We start from the raw sequence: 18,418 nt of genomic DNA on the forward strand, positions 1-18,418 counted from the left end.
GAACTCATCTCATCTTCAAGACAACCCTGTGATGAAGCTTATGTTATCCATGCCGCTGCTCCACTGATACATTAATATGACACAGTACTGGACAGTGATGCACTCTTCCCTGTGGCCCTGAGAGGGCAAAGAATAGTGTGTGGCGGGGAGGGAGCTGGCATTTCCGAGGGGTGGGGAAGAGAAAGAACATGCTACCTCTACACTTCCGCTTGTTCCTTCCTCTTCTGGCGTGTTACCACCCCCTTCTCAATGTTTGCAGACAAAAATTCTCCTAGTTTGCAAAGACCAGCTAAATAAAGTATCAGTTCTATTGGAAGCTGACCCTTATCCTAATGTGGGGTCACCTCTTCCATCCAGGCTTTCAGTGAAGCGTGCTTTCTCCTCTAAATGATTCATGCACACATCTGACATCCCTACAAACTTATGGGAGCCCCTGTCTTCATTCAACCAGTGCTGTGGCCCTGGCACTGCAGGTGCCCGGGGCCCATTTGCTCAACGTGATTCCTTCCAGAGGAGCCACACTTGAAGTGTTTGTTTCCTTTTAAAGAACTGTATGATAATGTCAAGGACTCTGAGCCCATGCCCTCATTTCACAGCTCTGCCAATCAAGGGGAAGTGCCAAGGCTGGAAGCTATCAGAGCGGACACCCCCTCCATGCCTCAAGTTCCCCACGCTGCTGCACAGTCAAAACACCTGGGGCTGTTTCCAAAAATGCTGAGTTGTCCCCCCATCTCCACCCCGATGAATCAGAATCCCCAGGGTGGGGCCAGGGGCATTAGCAGTTTAGAAGCTTCACAGAGGAGTCTATGCCAGGGCCAGGGATGAGAACCTCAGCTGTGAACTTTGCAGCTCTTAAGTGTGTTCTTCATCTTGGCTTAAAGGAAGCTAACAGCCAAAATGGGGGCAGCCCCTTAAGTAATTCAAGTAGCCTCAAGGGTCAGATTACAAGTTCAAATACCTTTAGTGTCCAGGTTAACAATGGAAAGGAAGGAGTTTGGAGGGGTTTGGGAGAGACTGCTGCTAAGTCACTTCAGTCGTGTCCGACTCTCTGCAACCCCATAGATGGCAGCCCACCAGGCTCCCCCCATCCCTGGGATTCTCCAGGCAAGAACACTGGAGTGGGTTGCCATTTCCTTCTCCAATGCATGAAAGTGAAAAGTGAAAGGGAAGTCGCTCAGTCATGTCCGACTCCTAGTGACCCCATGGACTGCAGCCTACCAGGCTCCTCCGTCCATGGGATTTTCCAGGCAAGAGTACTGGAGTGGGGTGCCATTGTCTTCTCCATGGGAGAGACTAGAAGGCACATGTCCTCTCCAGTTGACTGTGGCCCTGTGGAAGTATACACTCGTGATCCAGAAAGACGTTTCAAGAGTTGAAGAAACTGGTATTTTTATATGAAATTATTTAATGGAAAAATCTTGGCCATTAATTCAAATTAAAACAAGACCTCGGGTTGGTCAAATAGAACGTACTCCCAAGCTTCAGTTTAATACCCAGCAAGGACTTCACCATATCCATTTGGGATCCAATCTCATCCAGTTTCTGTCCCTTTCCTTTTACCATTTTCTAGCTGGCCAACTGTTTCCCCCCTCTCATTTAAAATTGCTAGAGTCCTTGTTGAAACAAACTGAATACAAAGACAACAACCAAAACAAGAGCCTAGGATCCCTACTGCCATTTCTCTCACAGGTAATCTTAATGTGCAAAAAGACCTAAGTCTTTATCCTAAAAAGAGACAGGTTGATAGCAAGGTGCTCTGCTATCACGCTCATGGAGGGTCTGCATTATTTCTGCTATATTTGAGACTTCCCCTCAGCCCCTCAGGAACTCAAATACCTTATTATGCTGTGTAATCCTTTCCTGCCAGACTGGTGAAGGGATGCAACACTGAAACCAGGGTGTCTAAGAGAACTGCCATGACTGAGAAAGTGTATGCAGTTCCTTTCCTCATCACCAAGGCTCCTTCTCCACCCACCTCCATCTTAGTCTCAGGGGGCTGACAGGACCTGAAGGGGATTACAAGGCTAAGACAGGTCTAGCAAGGACTTACAGCTCTTTCTCATCATAGGTGTGGACAGCGTTGGGTGTTGGAAGAGGACTCCTCCTTTAGCTGCCTGGATTAGAAGGATCTGCATTTAAAACTTATTATCAGGGAGATTTTCCAAGGAGAGGCCACAATCAACATGAAAAGGGTGTGCCCCAGTGGAGGTGCGTGATTCCAGTTGGGAAAGTGAAATTAGGAAGAGGACGCTATGTATGATGGGCCTAATCTAAAAGACCAAAAAAGGATCTTGTCTTTGTTAAACTTGACCTAACAAAGTGCATTTCCCCAAACACATTTAAGGTTTAAATCTGGAGTCACACTGAATTTCTACACGTTAGGCTTTCTTTATGGTCTGGGTTGCCTCATGATTATTAATTTCATCAAATTTAAACTAGAAACTTTCTCACAATATATTTTCTTCCAAGGTTTGAAATCAACATTTAAAAAAGCCAAATGACAAAATGAACTGGGGCTTGAAACTGAAAGATTTAAAACTTTAAATGAAATTACCACAGAGACTATAAAGGCTGTAAAATGATGACGCAGCAAGGACAGTTTATTTCCTTCCATCTTAAAGAGGTGATAGATCTATAGAGACCTTTTTCAAAAAACCGCGGGTGAGAAGGAAGGTGGACCAATGACCATACTCCCACCTTAGAGGTTACCAGCTCAGGTTCTCATCCAACTTCAACCAATCCACCAAACTGGAGTGGCTAATAAGCAAAAGGAATTGACTGGAGCCCCTCCTCACTCTGGTTGGATTGGTAACAGAGAAAGAAACAGAGAGGTCAAAGGAGCTAGAAAAAGCTTCCCAAACAGCCTCTGACAATATTCCTCTCTGGATGACCACATCGTACCTGAACCCAAGGCATTTAACAGACAATACCATTTTAAGCCTACCTTAGGAGAAGGCAATGGCACCCCACTCCAGTACTCTTGCCTGGAAAATCCCACGGATGGAGAAGCCTAGTGGTCTGCAGTCCATGGGGTTGCTGAGAATCGGACATGACTCAGTGACTTCACTTTCAGTTTTCACTTTCATGCATTGGAGAAGGAAATGGCAACCCACTCCAGTGTTCTTGCCTGGAGAATCCCAGGGATGGCGGAGCCTGGTGGGCTGTCGTCTATGGGGTCGCACAGAGTCAGACATGACTGAAGCGACTTAGCAGCAGCAGCAGCAGTGGGGGACATGATGAAGAAAATGAAGATACTATTAACTTCCACTTAGATGTGAGGTATGGGGAGGAAAAATGCAAGTGAATATGTGTGACAGAGTGAAAGCCACCTGTTCATGACAGGGAACTACCCAGGTGAACAGGCTGGGAGAAGATTGCCCACCATATGACAATTTAAGAATGGCAACTGGCAGGGCTCAACTTCACCTCACAGATTCCTGTGCAGGTACTGTGCCTGTATCTCACTCTATTACCTGCCCAGTGTTAAGGCAGCACCAAGGAGGTGGGCTGTAAACCTTTGTTGGTTGAACACTGGCTATTTTGGGTATAATGCAAGCCATGATGGGCATACTATCATACCAAGATGAAGATGACGTGAATCCTGCCTCTTAAGACCTCAAAGGTACAGATTAGTGAGACACAACCACAACTCTTACATAAAAGAGAGTGATGGTGACTATTTAACAGCATACAAAGCTCTCCAGAAATAAAGAAGAGGAAGGGGTGAATTCACATTGGGAGTATCTGAGGACACTTGTTGGCAGAGGTGAGACAGAAAGCAGGACTTAAAGCATAAGAAGGGTTCATATGAACAAATATGAGAAAGACAGCCAGGTCAAGAGAATAGTGCTTTGGGCAATGCCACCAAGAGGAGAACAGGGTAGGTAGCAGCTGGAAGGGTGGAGAAGCCTCTGCTTGTTTCACATGACTCTGGACGGAGCTATTCTCTTACTACCTGGAGTCAGGGAGGCCTGGGAAGGCCAACTGTGATTTCTGCAGGCATCATAACTGAAGAAACAGAAACAGACTATGATTTGTCAAAATAAGGCCAAACACAAAGGCTCTGAGTGCAGAGCAGAAAACAGAGATTAAAGTTACTGAAAGCTAAAATGTTTGGAGAGACAGAAAAAATAACAAAAGTATTAGAAAGCTCAAAGATCCTTAATCTTGCCAGCTATCCTTAATAAAACAAAATCACAAAGCAGTGAGAATAAGGCAAAAGACAGACCAACTTTCACAGAACCTCAGTGTTGGTCATTACACAAAGAAGGGAAACAGGCGCCCTCTGCCAAGTGTATTTCTGTATAGTCACATAAAAGTGAGCTACTGAATGAATGAACTGACGGAACTGAATTATTTTTACTGAGCTTTGTATCATTCTTTCTGGTAATTCCCCAACCATACCATGTTCATTTCAATTGACCATAATTTGGAAAGCCTCCCTTTTCATCATCTAAGTGTACAAAGGACAGAAAACCAAAGGATAATACCCTAGAGGAAAAGCCCCCAGATCTAAGCCCCCTTTACCTTTCCGGAAACTTTTCTGTCTTGGATTTCTTCATTTAAAATCAGTATCCTGGGGTGGTGTAAGTTCCAGAGGCTGTTTTCTAGTGCCCAAATAATGTCTGAGCACCACCTTCAGAGAATCCGCAGCTCGTTATATCAGCAAGTAGAAGGTGATACTCACAACTACTGGGATTCCTTACAGGACAGGATGACAGGTAACCGACCACAGAGCTAACGATGGAATACGATCGTTTCCCCTCACACTGCCAAACAGCTGTCTCTGTGGCAGAGCTGAAAGCTGTGTAAAGTGTGGTGCTAATGGAAAAATCTGGTGGCACAGGGCTTCAGGATTTTGCAATCTTTTCCTGTAAGCTGCATTGTTGGAATGGTTTGACATGCGAACCATTCCCTCCTCCCTGACTGGCCTATGGACTTCCAGGTCTCCACCCTGCCATGCTATAAAAATCAGTGTATCATCTAGCTGACTCACCACCTGAAGAGGCGGAGTACTGGCTAGGGGACACGCTGCATGAAGCCAGTAGGTACTTCAACCTGCTCCTCCAGGTCATGGGAAGACAAATCACTCTTTGTTTCACAGTGGGAGGGAACATACCAAATGGGCCGCCTCAAAAAACATTTCCAGGGGGTGGTCCTGATTTGAATGAAGCATCCTGGTCAATAAGTCTGAAATGCTAGGGAAAAGGAAAGTTTCTTGGTGATGAGGAAGACACTGATGAGGAGGGCAGAGAGCAGAGGGAGAGTGAACTTTTTTATGTTTTAGTTAGAAGAATGTAAGAACTGCTGTGTGTGACTAAGGCTTTAAAGATATTAAGCAGCCGGGCTTATGAATTATTAGAAATATCCCCTCTGTCACTCACTTATATTTCTAATCTAAGAATATTCTCCCCTTTCTTTCAGAAGACTCTTAAATGTGCCTGCTGTTTAGAACACTTGAAATGCCTTCAGCTAACATGTTGATGCAAGAAAAAGGGTACTCAGAAATTTTGGCAGTACAAGCTGAATCAATGTTTTCACAAAGTTATTTGCAAAGTTGATGGAACTTATCAACTAAAACAAATATTGTGAGACCAAATTCAGAAAATCCCATGACTAGCACTTGAGTCTATCTAACAGAGATCATGTCCAAAATGCACTGGATCCCTTGGAGAGAGAACTGTTCCAATCAGATAAAACCACAAAAAAAGGAACTAAAATAAATTTAGGACTTGTGACTAATAAAAAGAGCTATAAATAATAAAACTGCTTTCATAAAACATTACTCTAGCATCAGCTCCTCTAAATAAAGGTTTATATGATGAAATGTAGTCATGTCCACAACCTCTTATCCAGCTGAAAGAAATGTCACGAACTACTCAAATCTGGCTTGTCACAAACAAGACAGTGTAAGAGTACAAAGATTTAACATTCAGAATAAGAACAAATCTCATGAATCTAACAATTTATTTCTTGGCCCAGTTCTTCCTCATGTCTATAGTTCTGCTTTTCATTCTCTTGGTTAGAAAAGCCTTCTAATATTATAGAATATTATTTAATCTTCATTTTCAGCCATGGCTTGCTCCAAGAACTACTAGGATTAGAAATCTGGTCTCTATTTTAAAAGATCCTCAAAACAGCTACATACTTATTTTTAAGCTGTGAGATCACACGTCCATATAGAATGGCCAGATGAGATCACTGATGCTATATATACAAATGGGCTGCATATTTCAAACACTTCTCTTGTTTTCAGCTTTAATAAAGAACTGCAACCCAAAAGCAGAACCAAGCTTATCCTCTAAAACATGAACATACTTTTCCTAAAGCATATGGAAATGAGTAAATCAGTTATAGCACACTGCAAAAATATCTAACAGGGCAGCCAAGAGAGGAAAAACAGAATCATCACTTTTTTTGGACTTAGAACTTCTACAACTGTTTGAATGAATCTTATCAAGGCTCATTTCCCAGTTGGGTCTTCTTTGAGGTTTTTATTAGAGAAGACCACTCAATGCCATTTTAAAATACACTGCCAGAAAAGAGTAAGAATGCATTATTTCTGGGAATGTGAGAACACCACTAATTATTTTTCATGCCAGATAAAATTAAACAGCCTTTTATAGAAAACGTCCCCAAAGCAGAAAGTGAGCTTTAGTCACTCATTTTCCTCCAAGCACATTCAAACCTTTCTCAGAAATTACACAAAGGAGATGAACAAGAATTATCCCGGACACAGGAAGAAGGAAGCTGATGGGCTCAACTAGCCCACCCAAAGTTCTTCCAGAAAGAGGGGAAGTGTATAATCAGAAACGAATGCTGATACTCACGATAGGAAGCTGGCAGATGAGCAGGGCACAGAATATTCAAATCCCCATAGAAGGGCTGTTGTAATCCTGTGCCTCCCTATGCAATCTCCAAAAGATAGCAAGAGCTCAAGTGCTTAACATAGCGAAAACTCCCTGTTGGGATTTTGTGTTTTTTTCTTTCTTGCTGGCACCCACGGAGCACCTGGGCAGAAATCAACAACAGAAGGGTACCTTTGCTCAAGACCTACGGCTAGCAGGAGTCTGAATTCTATTCTTCTTACACCCAAGTAGGCTGGTACTTGCTGCGAGATAAGTCATCCTTCCTTGGCTTAACTGGAGAGCTAATTGCCTGTCTGAAATCTGATGCTTAACCCATTATGACTCGCTCACGGTTTGAAGCAAAAATCTTATAAGGTAAAGCTGGCTATAGCTTAAGACCAAAGCCTTGAAAGTTTATAAAACAGGCAGGCCCTGACAAGGGAGGGACTCTTCAGAGCCTCTTTGGGGCTGGATGAATTCTGGGGTTCTGATTAACTAGACAAGCAAGACTCTAAAGCCCAGGGTCCCTGTTTGTAGGTGGTCTTGGCATTTTAACACTTCAAATGTAAATACTTCTTACTTAAAAAAATAACTATCTTCCCAAACGTCATCACTATAAGAAAATAAATTATTTCACTTAGAAATTCAGGGTGGAATTAGCCTTCAGTTAACTAACAACTAACAGTTTCATTTGAAGTGGAAATGATAATCTAATTAAATCCAGTTATTAAACACATCAAATAAAGGGTGAAACTGCATGAGGTACTAAATATACAAATATAATTTATATATATATAGTATTAGGATACGCTTGTTCATTTGGCTCTAAAGAACAATCACACTAAGGAAAAAAAATGACCCCTGTCAGGAGAGACATGTTATTTATAATCATTCTACTTTGGGTTTTATGTTGTTTTCTGAAATATATACTTTCCCATTGATCTGTTCAATTAGATCTTCATAGATACTACACTTCTTATTTTTAATGTCAACAGAATGCCTCAAAGAAAAATGACTCTCCACTTTCAATTTCTGGGTTAGCCATGGGGGCAAGTCATGTTTTGCCATCTGAACATAAAAGGGAGATTGAACAGAAGAGATCAAAATCCTGGCTAGCTTTTACATATGTTTTTATGTTGGGCAATTCTGTTACCCTCTCAGCTCTTCTGATAACCACTGAACATATCACTTAAGGGAAAATGCATTTAATCCTCTTGCAGATTTCATCAGGAGACCCCAGAAAGTCAAGAAGGGTACCCACAAATTAAAGCAGCCCCCGTTTCTCTTCAGCTCACCCTATGTCTTTGGTATAATACAAACACAGAGGTCAGGTCTGACTCACCACCACAAAACCACCTCTGCCATGCTCTGCGACATTCTTTACAGACGGTCTCAGAAAACACCAGGGCCCCTCCAGCCAGACCAGTCAGTGCAAATCAGTCTTATTCTTGACAAACAGCATTCATATCCCTGCTGTCAGGTTCATCGCAGTGGGCTCAGAGTTCTGTTTGAGAAATGCTCCTGCCCAGAAAAAATATTTACACAACGGAGAGTAGGCTGCACTGCACCACAGCCGTCTACCTTCTCTGCCACGAGACTTAGACTCTCTCTGATTGACCAGCTCTTATCTGTGGCCTTTGTACCTCATTTAACATCAGCATGGAAACAAAACTTGGAGCCAAATAACTGACGAGGTAACAAGATTTTATGAAAGTTATTTAAACATTTTAAATTAAATATTTTTATGAAAGTTATTTAATTTAAAATGACAACCAAATGGTTAATGCAGTTCAGTAAGTATATTGAATGAGTAAATATGTATCTGCCTGGGAAAATATACATATGTTTAGGCTGTGAAAGAGAATAGCAAGAGGGGAGAAACTGTAATAGACTAGCAAAGGCAAGTATTAGAAAAAATACAAATGGTGATGGCAAGCATAAAAAGTCATTCACTAAGGCTCATATACTTATTTCATTTAACTGTCAGACACAAGACAATAATTCAGTTCTTTCCCCAACATCCCAGCATCTGACAGAGCCTGGCACATGGCACCTGAGCAGGTGTTTATTAGATCATGACAGAGATAGCAGGACAAGGAGGATGGTGATTGATCCTGACTTCTGACCAGCACTTTACATCTTAAAAAGTGTTTTGACGGTTATTGTTTTATTTTTCCTTCATAACAATCCTGTAAAGAAGGTAGGACAAGTATTATTATCTTTATCTGACAAATAAGCCACTTGTTATTTGGCTTCTAAAGAGACTCAACTCTAATTAAAGTTTCACAACATTAATTAGTGTTTAGAGAGGCATCAATCAGTACACTGTTTACAACACAATGGGAAAGCTTGGTAAAAAGCAGACTGTCCCTATCCCTAAATTCTACAGAATACACCAATTTTTCTAATCAATGACTCCCATTTACTTACTTGGCTATAAAGAAAGAGAACGGTAAGTCATAAGCAATTTATGATGTTCATACCTCATTACATTAACAAATGACATTAGTGTACTCTTAGTAATACCATAATAAAATACTCTAAATTAATGAAAACAACACTGGATCAATCAACAGAAGTAGGATGAAGGATGTGGTGAAAAAGAAAATTGTGACAAACAATTGATAATGAGGGGGTGGGCGGTAAGAAGGAAGATGAAATCTGGAAGGGTTTTACAAGTAAGTTTGCCAGGTTTAGCATATAAGAGGACACCCAGTTAAATCCGAATTTCAGATTAACAAAGGGTTCTTTAATAGCGTAAGAATGACTCTCTTTTATCTGGATACTCTGTTCACAAGGAGAGTTCAACTTCCACTAGAATGTAAAATTCCTAAAGGCAGGGGTTTCTGCATATTTTGTTCCCTGCTCTATCCCCAGGGCCCAGAACAATGTCTGGCACATTTTAAGTGCTCAATACATGCCATGTACTGGTAAACTTTATTTCTTAGGCTTAGATGGTATGCACATGAGTGCCTGTTATATAACCTTTACATATTTTTTTATGTCGAAATGTACAGTAATACATTTTACAAGTTATAGTATTAATTAACCACTCTTATAAGGGGGAGGGGGTTGGGGGACGGAGTAGGAGTTTGGCACAAGTAGATGCAAACTATCATATATAGACTAGATAGACAAGGTCCTGCTGTATAGCACAGGGAATTATGGTTAACATCCTATGATAAATCATAATGGAAAAGAATATAAAAAAAGAACATACATATAGTATAACTGAATCACTTTGCTGTACCAGAAATTAACATTGTAAATAACTATGTGTTAGTTGCTCGGTCATGTCTGACTCTGTGCAACCCCATGGACCTTAGCCCACCAGGCTCCTCTGTCCGTGGGATTTCCCAGGCAAGAATACTGAAGTGGGTTGCCACTCCCTTCTCCAGGGGATCTTCTCAACCCAGGAATCAAACCTGGGTCTCCTGCAGTGCAGGCAGATTCTTTGCCATCTGAGTCACTAGGGAAGCCTACTTCAATTTTAAAAAAATCAATACTTTTTACCCAATCTAACTGAACGACTCAGTGGGGAATGAGAGTGTAAAATTACTTGTGAATGGTCCCTTATCCAATTTAAACTCTAGGCAGGGACGTGAACACGGGATGATCAGTCTTCAGGTGTGTCTTGCACCCGGGCACGGTGTAACCAGGTTGTGCTTTTCTCAGTTGTCTTCTTTTGCATCTGCTATATTCCTCAGACCATGGAAAGTGTTTCTTTTGCCAGTGTTCTGACTCCATCGTCACATGGGATTTCTGCTCATGTTCTGAGGAGCCCAAAGCAGTGACTTTTCAGGGGGAGGGGGTAGGAAGGGAGACCTCTTGGGGCATAACACGTCTAGAGGAAGTATAGTTTAAGAAAGCATATTTAATATTATACTTTATTTTTGAAAATGAATAAAACATATATTTACTTCACACTTAACACTTCTACTAAACTATCCAAATAATGTAGTTTTTTCTCATGGGAAAGATCAGTCACCAGCCTTCTGTTCCAGGCACCTGTCTGCAATAACAAGTCATACCCTGACACCCCAGAAGTCACAAATCAGATTTTTTCTTTGCTTTCACACTCAGTCCTTAGACCTGTTAGGCAGGCTACCAAGTGAGGAAGGAAGGTTATAACTGTATCATCCAACTTTAAGAACTAAGGAAAAGTGATACTCCAAGACAAATCAAGTTGGAAACGGAATTAGGGTCACTTGGGGTAAGTAACTAAACCCCTGAATATAGAATTCTGCCAGAGATACCAGAGGGTTTTGAAGAACAACTTCAAGCCCCCTTCCTCTGAGTGTGTGAAAAGAATTAGGGGCAGGAGAGGGAAAGGAGATGATAGCAGCAGGGGGGTATTGAAATCCACTCAAAACTCTCAAGAAACTTCACAGTGTTTCAATTTCTGCCCTTATCAAATATTTGACTAGAGAAACAAGTAATAATCCTGACTTTTCTTTCTTCACTTAGGTGAGTTACTGAGCTTCTCTGTGCCAGGATACAGGGGTAGCAGTGGTGGTGGTGGCAGTGATGATAACACACACTCTCACAGGACAGCAGTGATGATTAAGCAAAATAATGTAGGCAAAGCATCTTGGGTACCATGGTAACACTAAGGGTTCATTAAATGTTAGGTACTGTCATTCACATTATTGACAGCAATCCTGAGCAGAATCTATAAAAGTCCTGAGAAGTCGAACAGCAGAAAGGACAGGAAGAAGGAATGGATTAAGATCAGTTGTTCCATAATTAACAGATAATTGGGTTTGATCTGGGGCAAGCTGTAGCATCTTGTTAGAGGGGATGCTTGTAGCTGGGATTGCTGACACAGAAAGTCTCATAGCGGGTGAGTGGCCCATTTCAGAGGACTCCTCCTTCTCCTCCCGATGTTTTACAGCTTACACAACACTTGGAGGCATGTTTCTGATGCTCTCATTGGTTCTAACCCTGCAGGCTGACATACTTACTCATGTTTTACACATGGAGAAATAGTCCTGCCCCATAATTCATGGTTAATGTAGGAGGTGGGTCTCCTGACTCCAACCCTACATTCTCTCCATTACCAGTGCACAGAGACAGCAGCGCGAGGACCTTGGACTTAAGTGCTCTACAAGAATTCCCACATATACAATTACTGCTCTCACACGTTCCGCTATTTGGCAGACAACTTAAAAGAAGAATGAGCACTTGAGTACCACTTTGGCGAGGTTGTCATCTCCTGCCATATACAGTCTCATACTTTTCTCAGTGTGTGTCCTACAAATTTCTCCAAAATCTTATATAAACAATACAAATTGTGGATATGCAAAATATATAGGCTTCCAACATAATCAAGTAAGAATCAGAATACAAATCTTTACAATTCATAATATCTGTAGCTTACTGTATATTTCTTTCTGGATAAGTTAAAGAATGAATATACCCTTCTCTTGTCCCACTCCCTCACTGTTGGGCAAAATCAAACAAAAGCTGCTTGGGAATGGATACTGCTGCTGCTGCTAAGTCACTTCAGTCATGTCTGACTCTGTGCGACCCCATAGACGGCAGCCTACCAGGCTCTGCCATCCTTGGGATTCTCCAGGCAAGAACACTGGAGTGGGTTGCCATTTCCTTCTCTAATGCATAAAAGTGAAAAGTGAAAGTGAAGTTGCTCAGTCGTGTCCGACTCTTAGTGACCCCATAGATTGCAGCCTACCAGGCTCCTCCATCCATGGGATTTTCCAGGCAAAAGTACTGGAGTGGGTTGCCATTGCCTTCTCTGGGAGTGGATACTAAGGATTGGTTTTAAGCATTCAGACTCAGCTCCTCTCTCATTGTTTGATCCCTCATAAAGAAGTGCAAGAGAAGTATACATTATTCTTGCCTGAGCATTCAGGATTTTACATTTATCTTTCAACACTCCAATAAAGTTGCCTTAGATAATAATTTACCTGATTTTTGTACATAAAAACTCTAAAGATAAAAGCAGATTCTGCAAGAGATTAAACAACATCAAAAACTTTAATGGACAGACACTGCTTTGAAATTCTAGTTATCTAGGCAACTTATTATGATTTATCCATTATTTAAAAAGAAGCAACTTAGTCTGAGCAAAGACACACACTAATGCACAGACACGTATACACACACACTCCAGAACATGGAGTTACCTGAGGCACAGCCGTTCACCTTTGTGGTGTGAGCCATGCTGGCTTGAATCCAGTGACAGGTCCAGAAAGGAGTGAGGACTCATGCAAATTTTATGCATCAAGTTCCCAAATGCATTCAACCTGAAACAATAAGGAGAGCCCCATCAAAATGGGTCATTTAAAAATATGTATAAACACTAAATCTTAGCCTTCTGTTTACAAAGATGACTGCTAATGGACAGAGCAAATCAGAAAAGCGGGACAGACAGCCTGTGGAGCAAGGTGGTGACTGCCCTGTATCTGGCCACTGGATGTTTAGAGTGACGCACCCACAGATACACCCATGGACAGGGACTGAAAGCAGGTCTCTAAACACAATACTTCTATGGGAGATAAAATAGTTTCTCCAGAAATGTGACTTTTTGAGGAAGGTATCCTTCAAATATATATACGTATCATTTCACAAACTTTCTGGTTTTTAAACTAATCTTCCTTTCCAAATTTTGTTTCAACAGTTTCATTTTCTCAATTGCAATTTCAAAGCAGTTGTTGCACCAAATGTTCACATTTTTAAAAAAGATTAATTTCATGTGAATTCTGTTGTAAGATCTCGTTTTTCACTGATCCAGTCTTTTAAAACATGAATCTGATCCAGGCAGTCTTCGTCTTAAAAAACAAAACAAAACTTCTCTGTCCTGTTGGATAAACTTCAAATGACTTAGCATGACATGCAGTTTTGAAACATCAGGGCTTATGTTAGGCAACATATTTCTTATTTTATATTGATTTTCTACTTTAAAGTTAACTGAGATTACTACAAGACATTATAATCACAAATTTTAAAACAAAAAAAGCCCATTGCTCCAACCTTTGCTTCTGCAAAATGCCTTTTGAAAAATATTGGTAAGGAAAGCAACGAAGGTACAGACAAGAATATTCCATTTCTTCCATTGTGCCCAAATTCTCACTCTAGACCAACAAAATCTGAAGAAATTGAGCTTAACAAATTCCAAGCTTAGAGATAAAGTGAAAACTGAGAAACCTACATAAGCTCTCCCAAACAGGAGAATTCTAAAATAATAACATATCCATATATCCTGTATCCTAATGCAGCTATTGATGTCATTTAAGAGCTTTGGCAGAAAGTGAAGAGGACCTAAAAAGCCTCTTGATGAAAGTGAAAGAGGAGAGCAAAAAAGTTGGTTTAAAGCTCAACATTCAGAAAACGAAGATCATGGCATCTGGTCCCAACACTCCATGGGAAATAGATGGGTAAACAGTGGAAACAGTGTCAGACTTTATTTTTGGGGGCTCCAAAATCACTACAGATGGTGACTGCAGCCATGAAATTAAAAGACGCTTACTCCTTGGAAGAAAAGTTATGACCAACCTAGATAGTATATTCAAAAGCAGAGACATTACTTTGCCAACAAAGGTCTGTCTAGTCAAGGCTATGGTTTTTCCTGTGGTCATGTATGGATATGACAGTTGGACTGTGAAGAAGGCTGAGCGACGAAGAATTGATGCGTTTGAAGTGTGGTGTTGGAGAAGACTCTTGAGAGTCCCTTGGACTGCAAGGAGATCCAACCAGTCCATTCTAAAGGAGATCAATCCTGGGATTTCTTTGGAAGGAATGATGCTAAAGCTGAAACTCCAATACTTTGGCCACCTCATGCGAAGAGTTGACTCAGTGGAAAAGACTCTGATGCTGGGAGGGATTGGGGGCAGGAGGAGAAGGGGATGACAGAGGATGAGATGGCTGGTTGGCATCACGGACTTGATGGACGTGAGTCTGAGTGAACTCCGGGAGCTGGTGATGGACAGGGAGGCCTGGCATGCTGAGATTCATGGGGTTGCAAAGAGTCGGACATGACTGAGTGGCTGAACTGAACTGAACTGAAGAGCTTTTAATAATACTCAAAATATGTTGATTAAAAAAACTATTCTGTCATAACCTATTTTGTCAAAAATACATATGTACATATTTATACATCTATTTAAAACAATTAGAAATAAATACACCAAAACATTCATTGTGGTTGCCCTTCAGTGATGCAATTATCCATGATTTCAGCTCCTTCATTACTTTTGTAATAGTAATTATTTATAAAAGAGATATTAGATACTTCCTGTCAACTTGGTTTTTTTTGCTTTAAAATGAACTGGAGAAAGAAAAAAGCATTTTAAAATGCTATGCAAAAGGAAACTATCAAGCCACGGTCATGGAGATTATAAGAGGTCAGAAATATAAGTAAACAAAAAGAAGGAAAGGGGACTTGGCTAACCCCTTTGATCACACAGGGTGAGAATTCCTTACTGCTTAGCTTTTCTTCACTGTCTGAATGGGTCTGCAGTATGGTTCAAAGCTGACTACTGTGAAAGCAGCTCAGTGCACTCTGAGGGACCTTCTACAGGCTGCTTCTGACAGGCATGCTCCCTTGTGTGGCTTTTCCAGCTACAGTTGAATACTGCTCAGCTTGCCTGCAGAGACTCAATTCTCACTCTTCCACTGGGCGGCCTCCTAGCTCCCTGTTGGTCCCCAGTTTCTATCTGGCAGCTCATCAAGAGGACAGGACAGCTCTAATCTCTCTGACTATGTGCTCATCACCTGACATTCTGTTGAAAACAGGCCCTGGTTCAGGTCTGTGGCACTGAACATGGAGAGCTGGAGCTAGGCAAATCAAAAGGCAGGCTTTAGGGAGAAGAGTGAGCATTATGTCTGACAAGTGTAGCTCTTAATAAAATAAGGTGGGGACTGGGAGAACTGAAGGAGGAGTGGGGTGACGAGGGGGCAAAAGGAAGAAGCCCAGCTTCTGGAATTATTCAAGTATATTATACTTTTAAAAGCCAATAGCAAAAACTGTTTACTGGTCTCAGTCGATCCGTGTGTGTGTGTGTGTGTGTGCGTGTGTGTATTCTTCCTTCATAATGGCTTATAAATACCACCATTTAAACTCTTGAGGGAAAGCTGAAGGCAAGAAGAAACATGCTGCTTTGTTATGGGTGAATGAAGTATGTGTCAAGGTATTTGGATGGATATGTGCCCAGAATCTTCCGAGTCAAGCTTCATGAACTTTGGTCCAAGGTCCTCTCGTGTTCTTGAACATCTTTCACCTGGCAGAAGATCTTTATCTCAGATCCAAATTGGTCTCTCCCACCCTCCCCCAAACTGAACAATAAAATCAAAATGAGGAAGAAGCCTCAAATTAGGAACCACAGGCATATCACTGGTAAAATAACAAGACATTCCTGTCACTGGGTGTGGATCCTGGCAGTGTCTGTGAAGAAACAAGTTTTATATTGTGTTATCGATCTTTCCCAGTTATTGTTCATGCCTGACAGGTGGCTTCAAATTGTGAGGACTCGGTCTTCTTAATGATATGCAGATTCCTATGTCAGTGCATTGTATAAACCATGAAAGGTTTGGCTGTGATCCATTCTCTGTTACAGATCAATAAACTGCTTCTTTTCTGTCAGAGAAGACTGCAAACCAGTAAATCTTAACTAGTACAACAGCGGCTTGGTTTTGCTGGCTAAGAAAAAGCACTTCTTTGAAGGGATTTAGAAAAATACATCCACAAAGAAAATAATTTGCCTTCTTGCCTGTTTATTTAAAGAGACTTATTTGCTTTGAATATCAGCTCCCCAAGTATGGTGCCCAATGTAGACGCATGAACCAACCTCATAGATACATTAGTTTAATATGAAACAGATATGAAAAAGAGCTCACTTGATGTTTTATAACAACATCAATGAAAACAAAATAAGCAAAATTGAAACTTGATGTGCACTCTAAGACAGGACTGCCAACCAATCAAATGCCAATGCCCTGGTTACAACCAAGATTATGGTGGTGATGGTGACAACACTGATGACAATGCTGATGACCACCAACGCTGATCAAGCGCTTACATCAGGTACTGAAATCTAAAATGTCATCTGCTCTAAAGTGTACCATTAAGTGCCATTGGTTAAAAAAAGATGCTGCTAATTAAATGCTAATAAAATGCTCCGAAAAATTACATCAATGGTAAGATATATCCTCATTTGAGGAGTGTTAAAATGTGCATCTTGAAATTGGTGAAATAATGTTATCTTTAAAGCACTTTTAAAGAACTTAACAGTTATTACATTAATTAAACCTTACAACAATCCTATCAAGTACCAACATCCTCTCTCTACATTTTACAGATAGGAACCTGAGGTTTAGAATTTGTTGAGGTCACATAGCTGGTAAATGAAAGAGCTACATTTCAGAGCTAAGGAACTCACCTGCAGCTCATATGCCATGCTTTGTGATTAGTGACTTTAGAGTAAGAGCATGATTGCCGTAAGAACTCACATGCATAGAGTAAAGTCCCTTTCAAGGAGTTACCTAAGGGATGTATATGCTTACTGTAAGCATGCTTTGTTTTAATCCCTTTCAGGTAGAAAGTTGTGGTTCAGAATTTTATGTAATATTGGTTTTAAAGCAATTACATTTTAAACTTCATTCTTTCAGATTAAATGTTGAAGAGCTTGAGGAGGTACCTCCTCAATATACCATGGTATACTCAATATACCACAACACACAGGGTATATTTTAGCACTTATTGGTCATAATCTCTTTCAGACTCCACAAGATATCAATCTTGATTATTAATATTGATTCATCAGACTTTGCCGTAAATGCCATTTGACTCTTTCAAAAAATTCAGTGCTTAAGAAATTTTCTACCACTGAAAACAGGTGGGAGATTCTCAATGGAACTGTAGGAGTTTTAAAAAAATCGATAGGATAAGGGTAGTATAACTGGAATAAGAAACTTGCTGCTCAAAATGACAATTATGAAATGGGAAATAACCATTTTGATGTGCAAGTTCTAGAATGTCTTTTATAACATAATTTTTTATAATTTATAAAGTTACAAAGCAATATAAAGAATTTGACTTAAAATTTGGAAAAGACAAAACATGCGAAAAAATGACAATTTACTATCAGAAAATCCTAATGTCATGGTTACCACCTGAGACTCTTCAATATATTGACTGTATGCATATTTTAATTACCTCAACGTGCTTTTAAAGACCTACATCATCCTAGAATCTGAACCAGCCACTATTTTGTTTCCATTTCAGACACTTAAGATAAACTATATTATGTTGTTGGCTGTGTGGCACAGGAACGGCGGCTGCATGGCACAGGGGCTACCCCACGTCCAAGGTCAGCAGCAGTGGCTGAGAGGAACTACCCCACGTCCAAGGTCAGGGGTGGCAGCCATGAGGAGATACCACATGTTCAAGGTAAGGAGCAGCAGCTGCGCTTTGCTGGAGCAGCCATGAAGAGATACCCCACGTCCAATGTAAGAGAAACCCAAGTTAGATGGTAAGCGCTGAGAGAGGGCATCAGAGGGCAGACAGACTGAAACCACAATCACGGACAACTAGCCAATCTGATCACACGAAC

At 40.9% G+C, this 18,418-nt stretch overlaps 1 protein-coding gene across 3 annotated transcripts in view; it reads right to left on the reverse strand.

Moving 5' to 3' along the window:
* The window catches only part of KANK1 (KN motif and ankyrin repeat domains 1), a 211,390-nt gene that overhangs the window by 46,386 nt on the left and 146,586 nt on the right, over positions 1–18,418 (reverse strand). For 2 of the 3 annotated variants that reach the window (XM_018052043.1, XM_018052042.1), the window contains exon 3: positions 12,995–13,114. In XM_018052043.1, coding sequence (XP_017907532.1) covers positions 12,995–13,031 — 37 coding nt within the window. In that variant the 5' untranslated portion in view covers positions 13,032–13,114. Of the gene's footprint in view, positions 1–8,190; positions 8,251–12,994; positions 13,115–18,418 lie in introns of those variants that run through there. The other variant, XM_013965960.2, reaches the window with a different exon arrangement.

This window comes from Capra hircus, chromosome 8 (assembly GCF_001704415.2).
Source record: "Capra hircus breed San Clemente chromosome 8, ASM170441v1, whole genome shotgun sequence".
Taxonomy (NCBI): Eukaryota; Metazoa; Chordata; class Mammalia; order Artiodactyla; family Bovidae; genus Capra; species Capra hircus.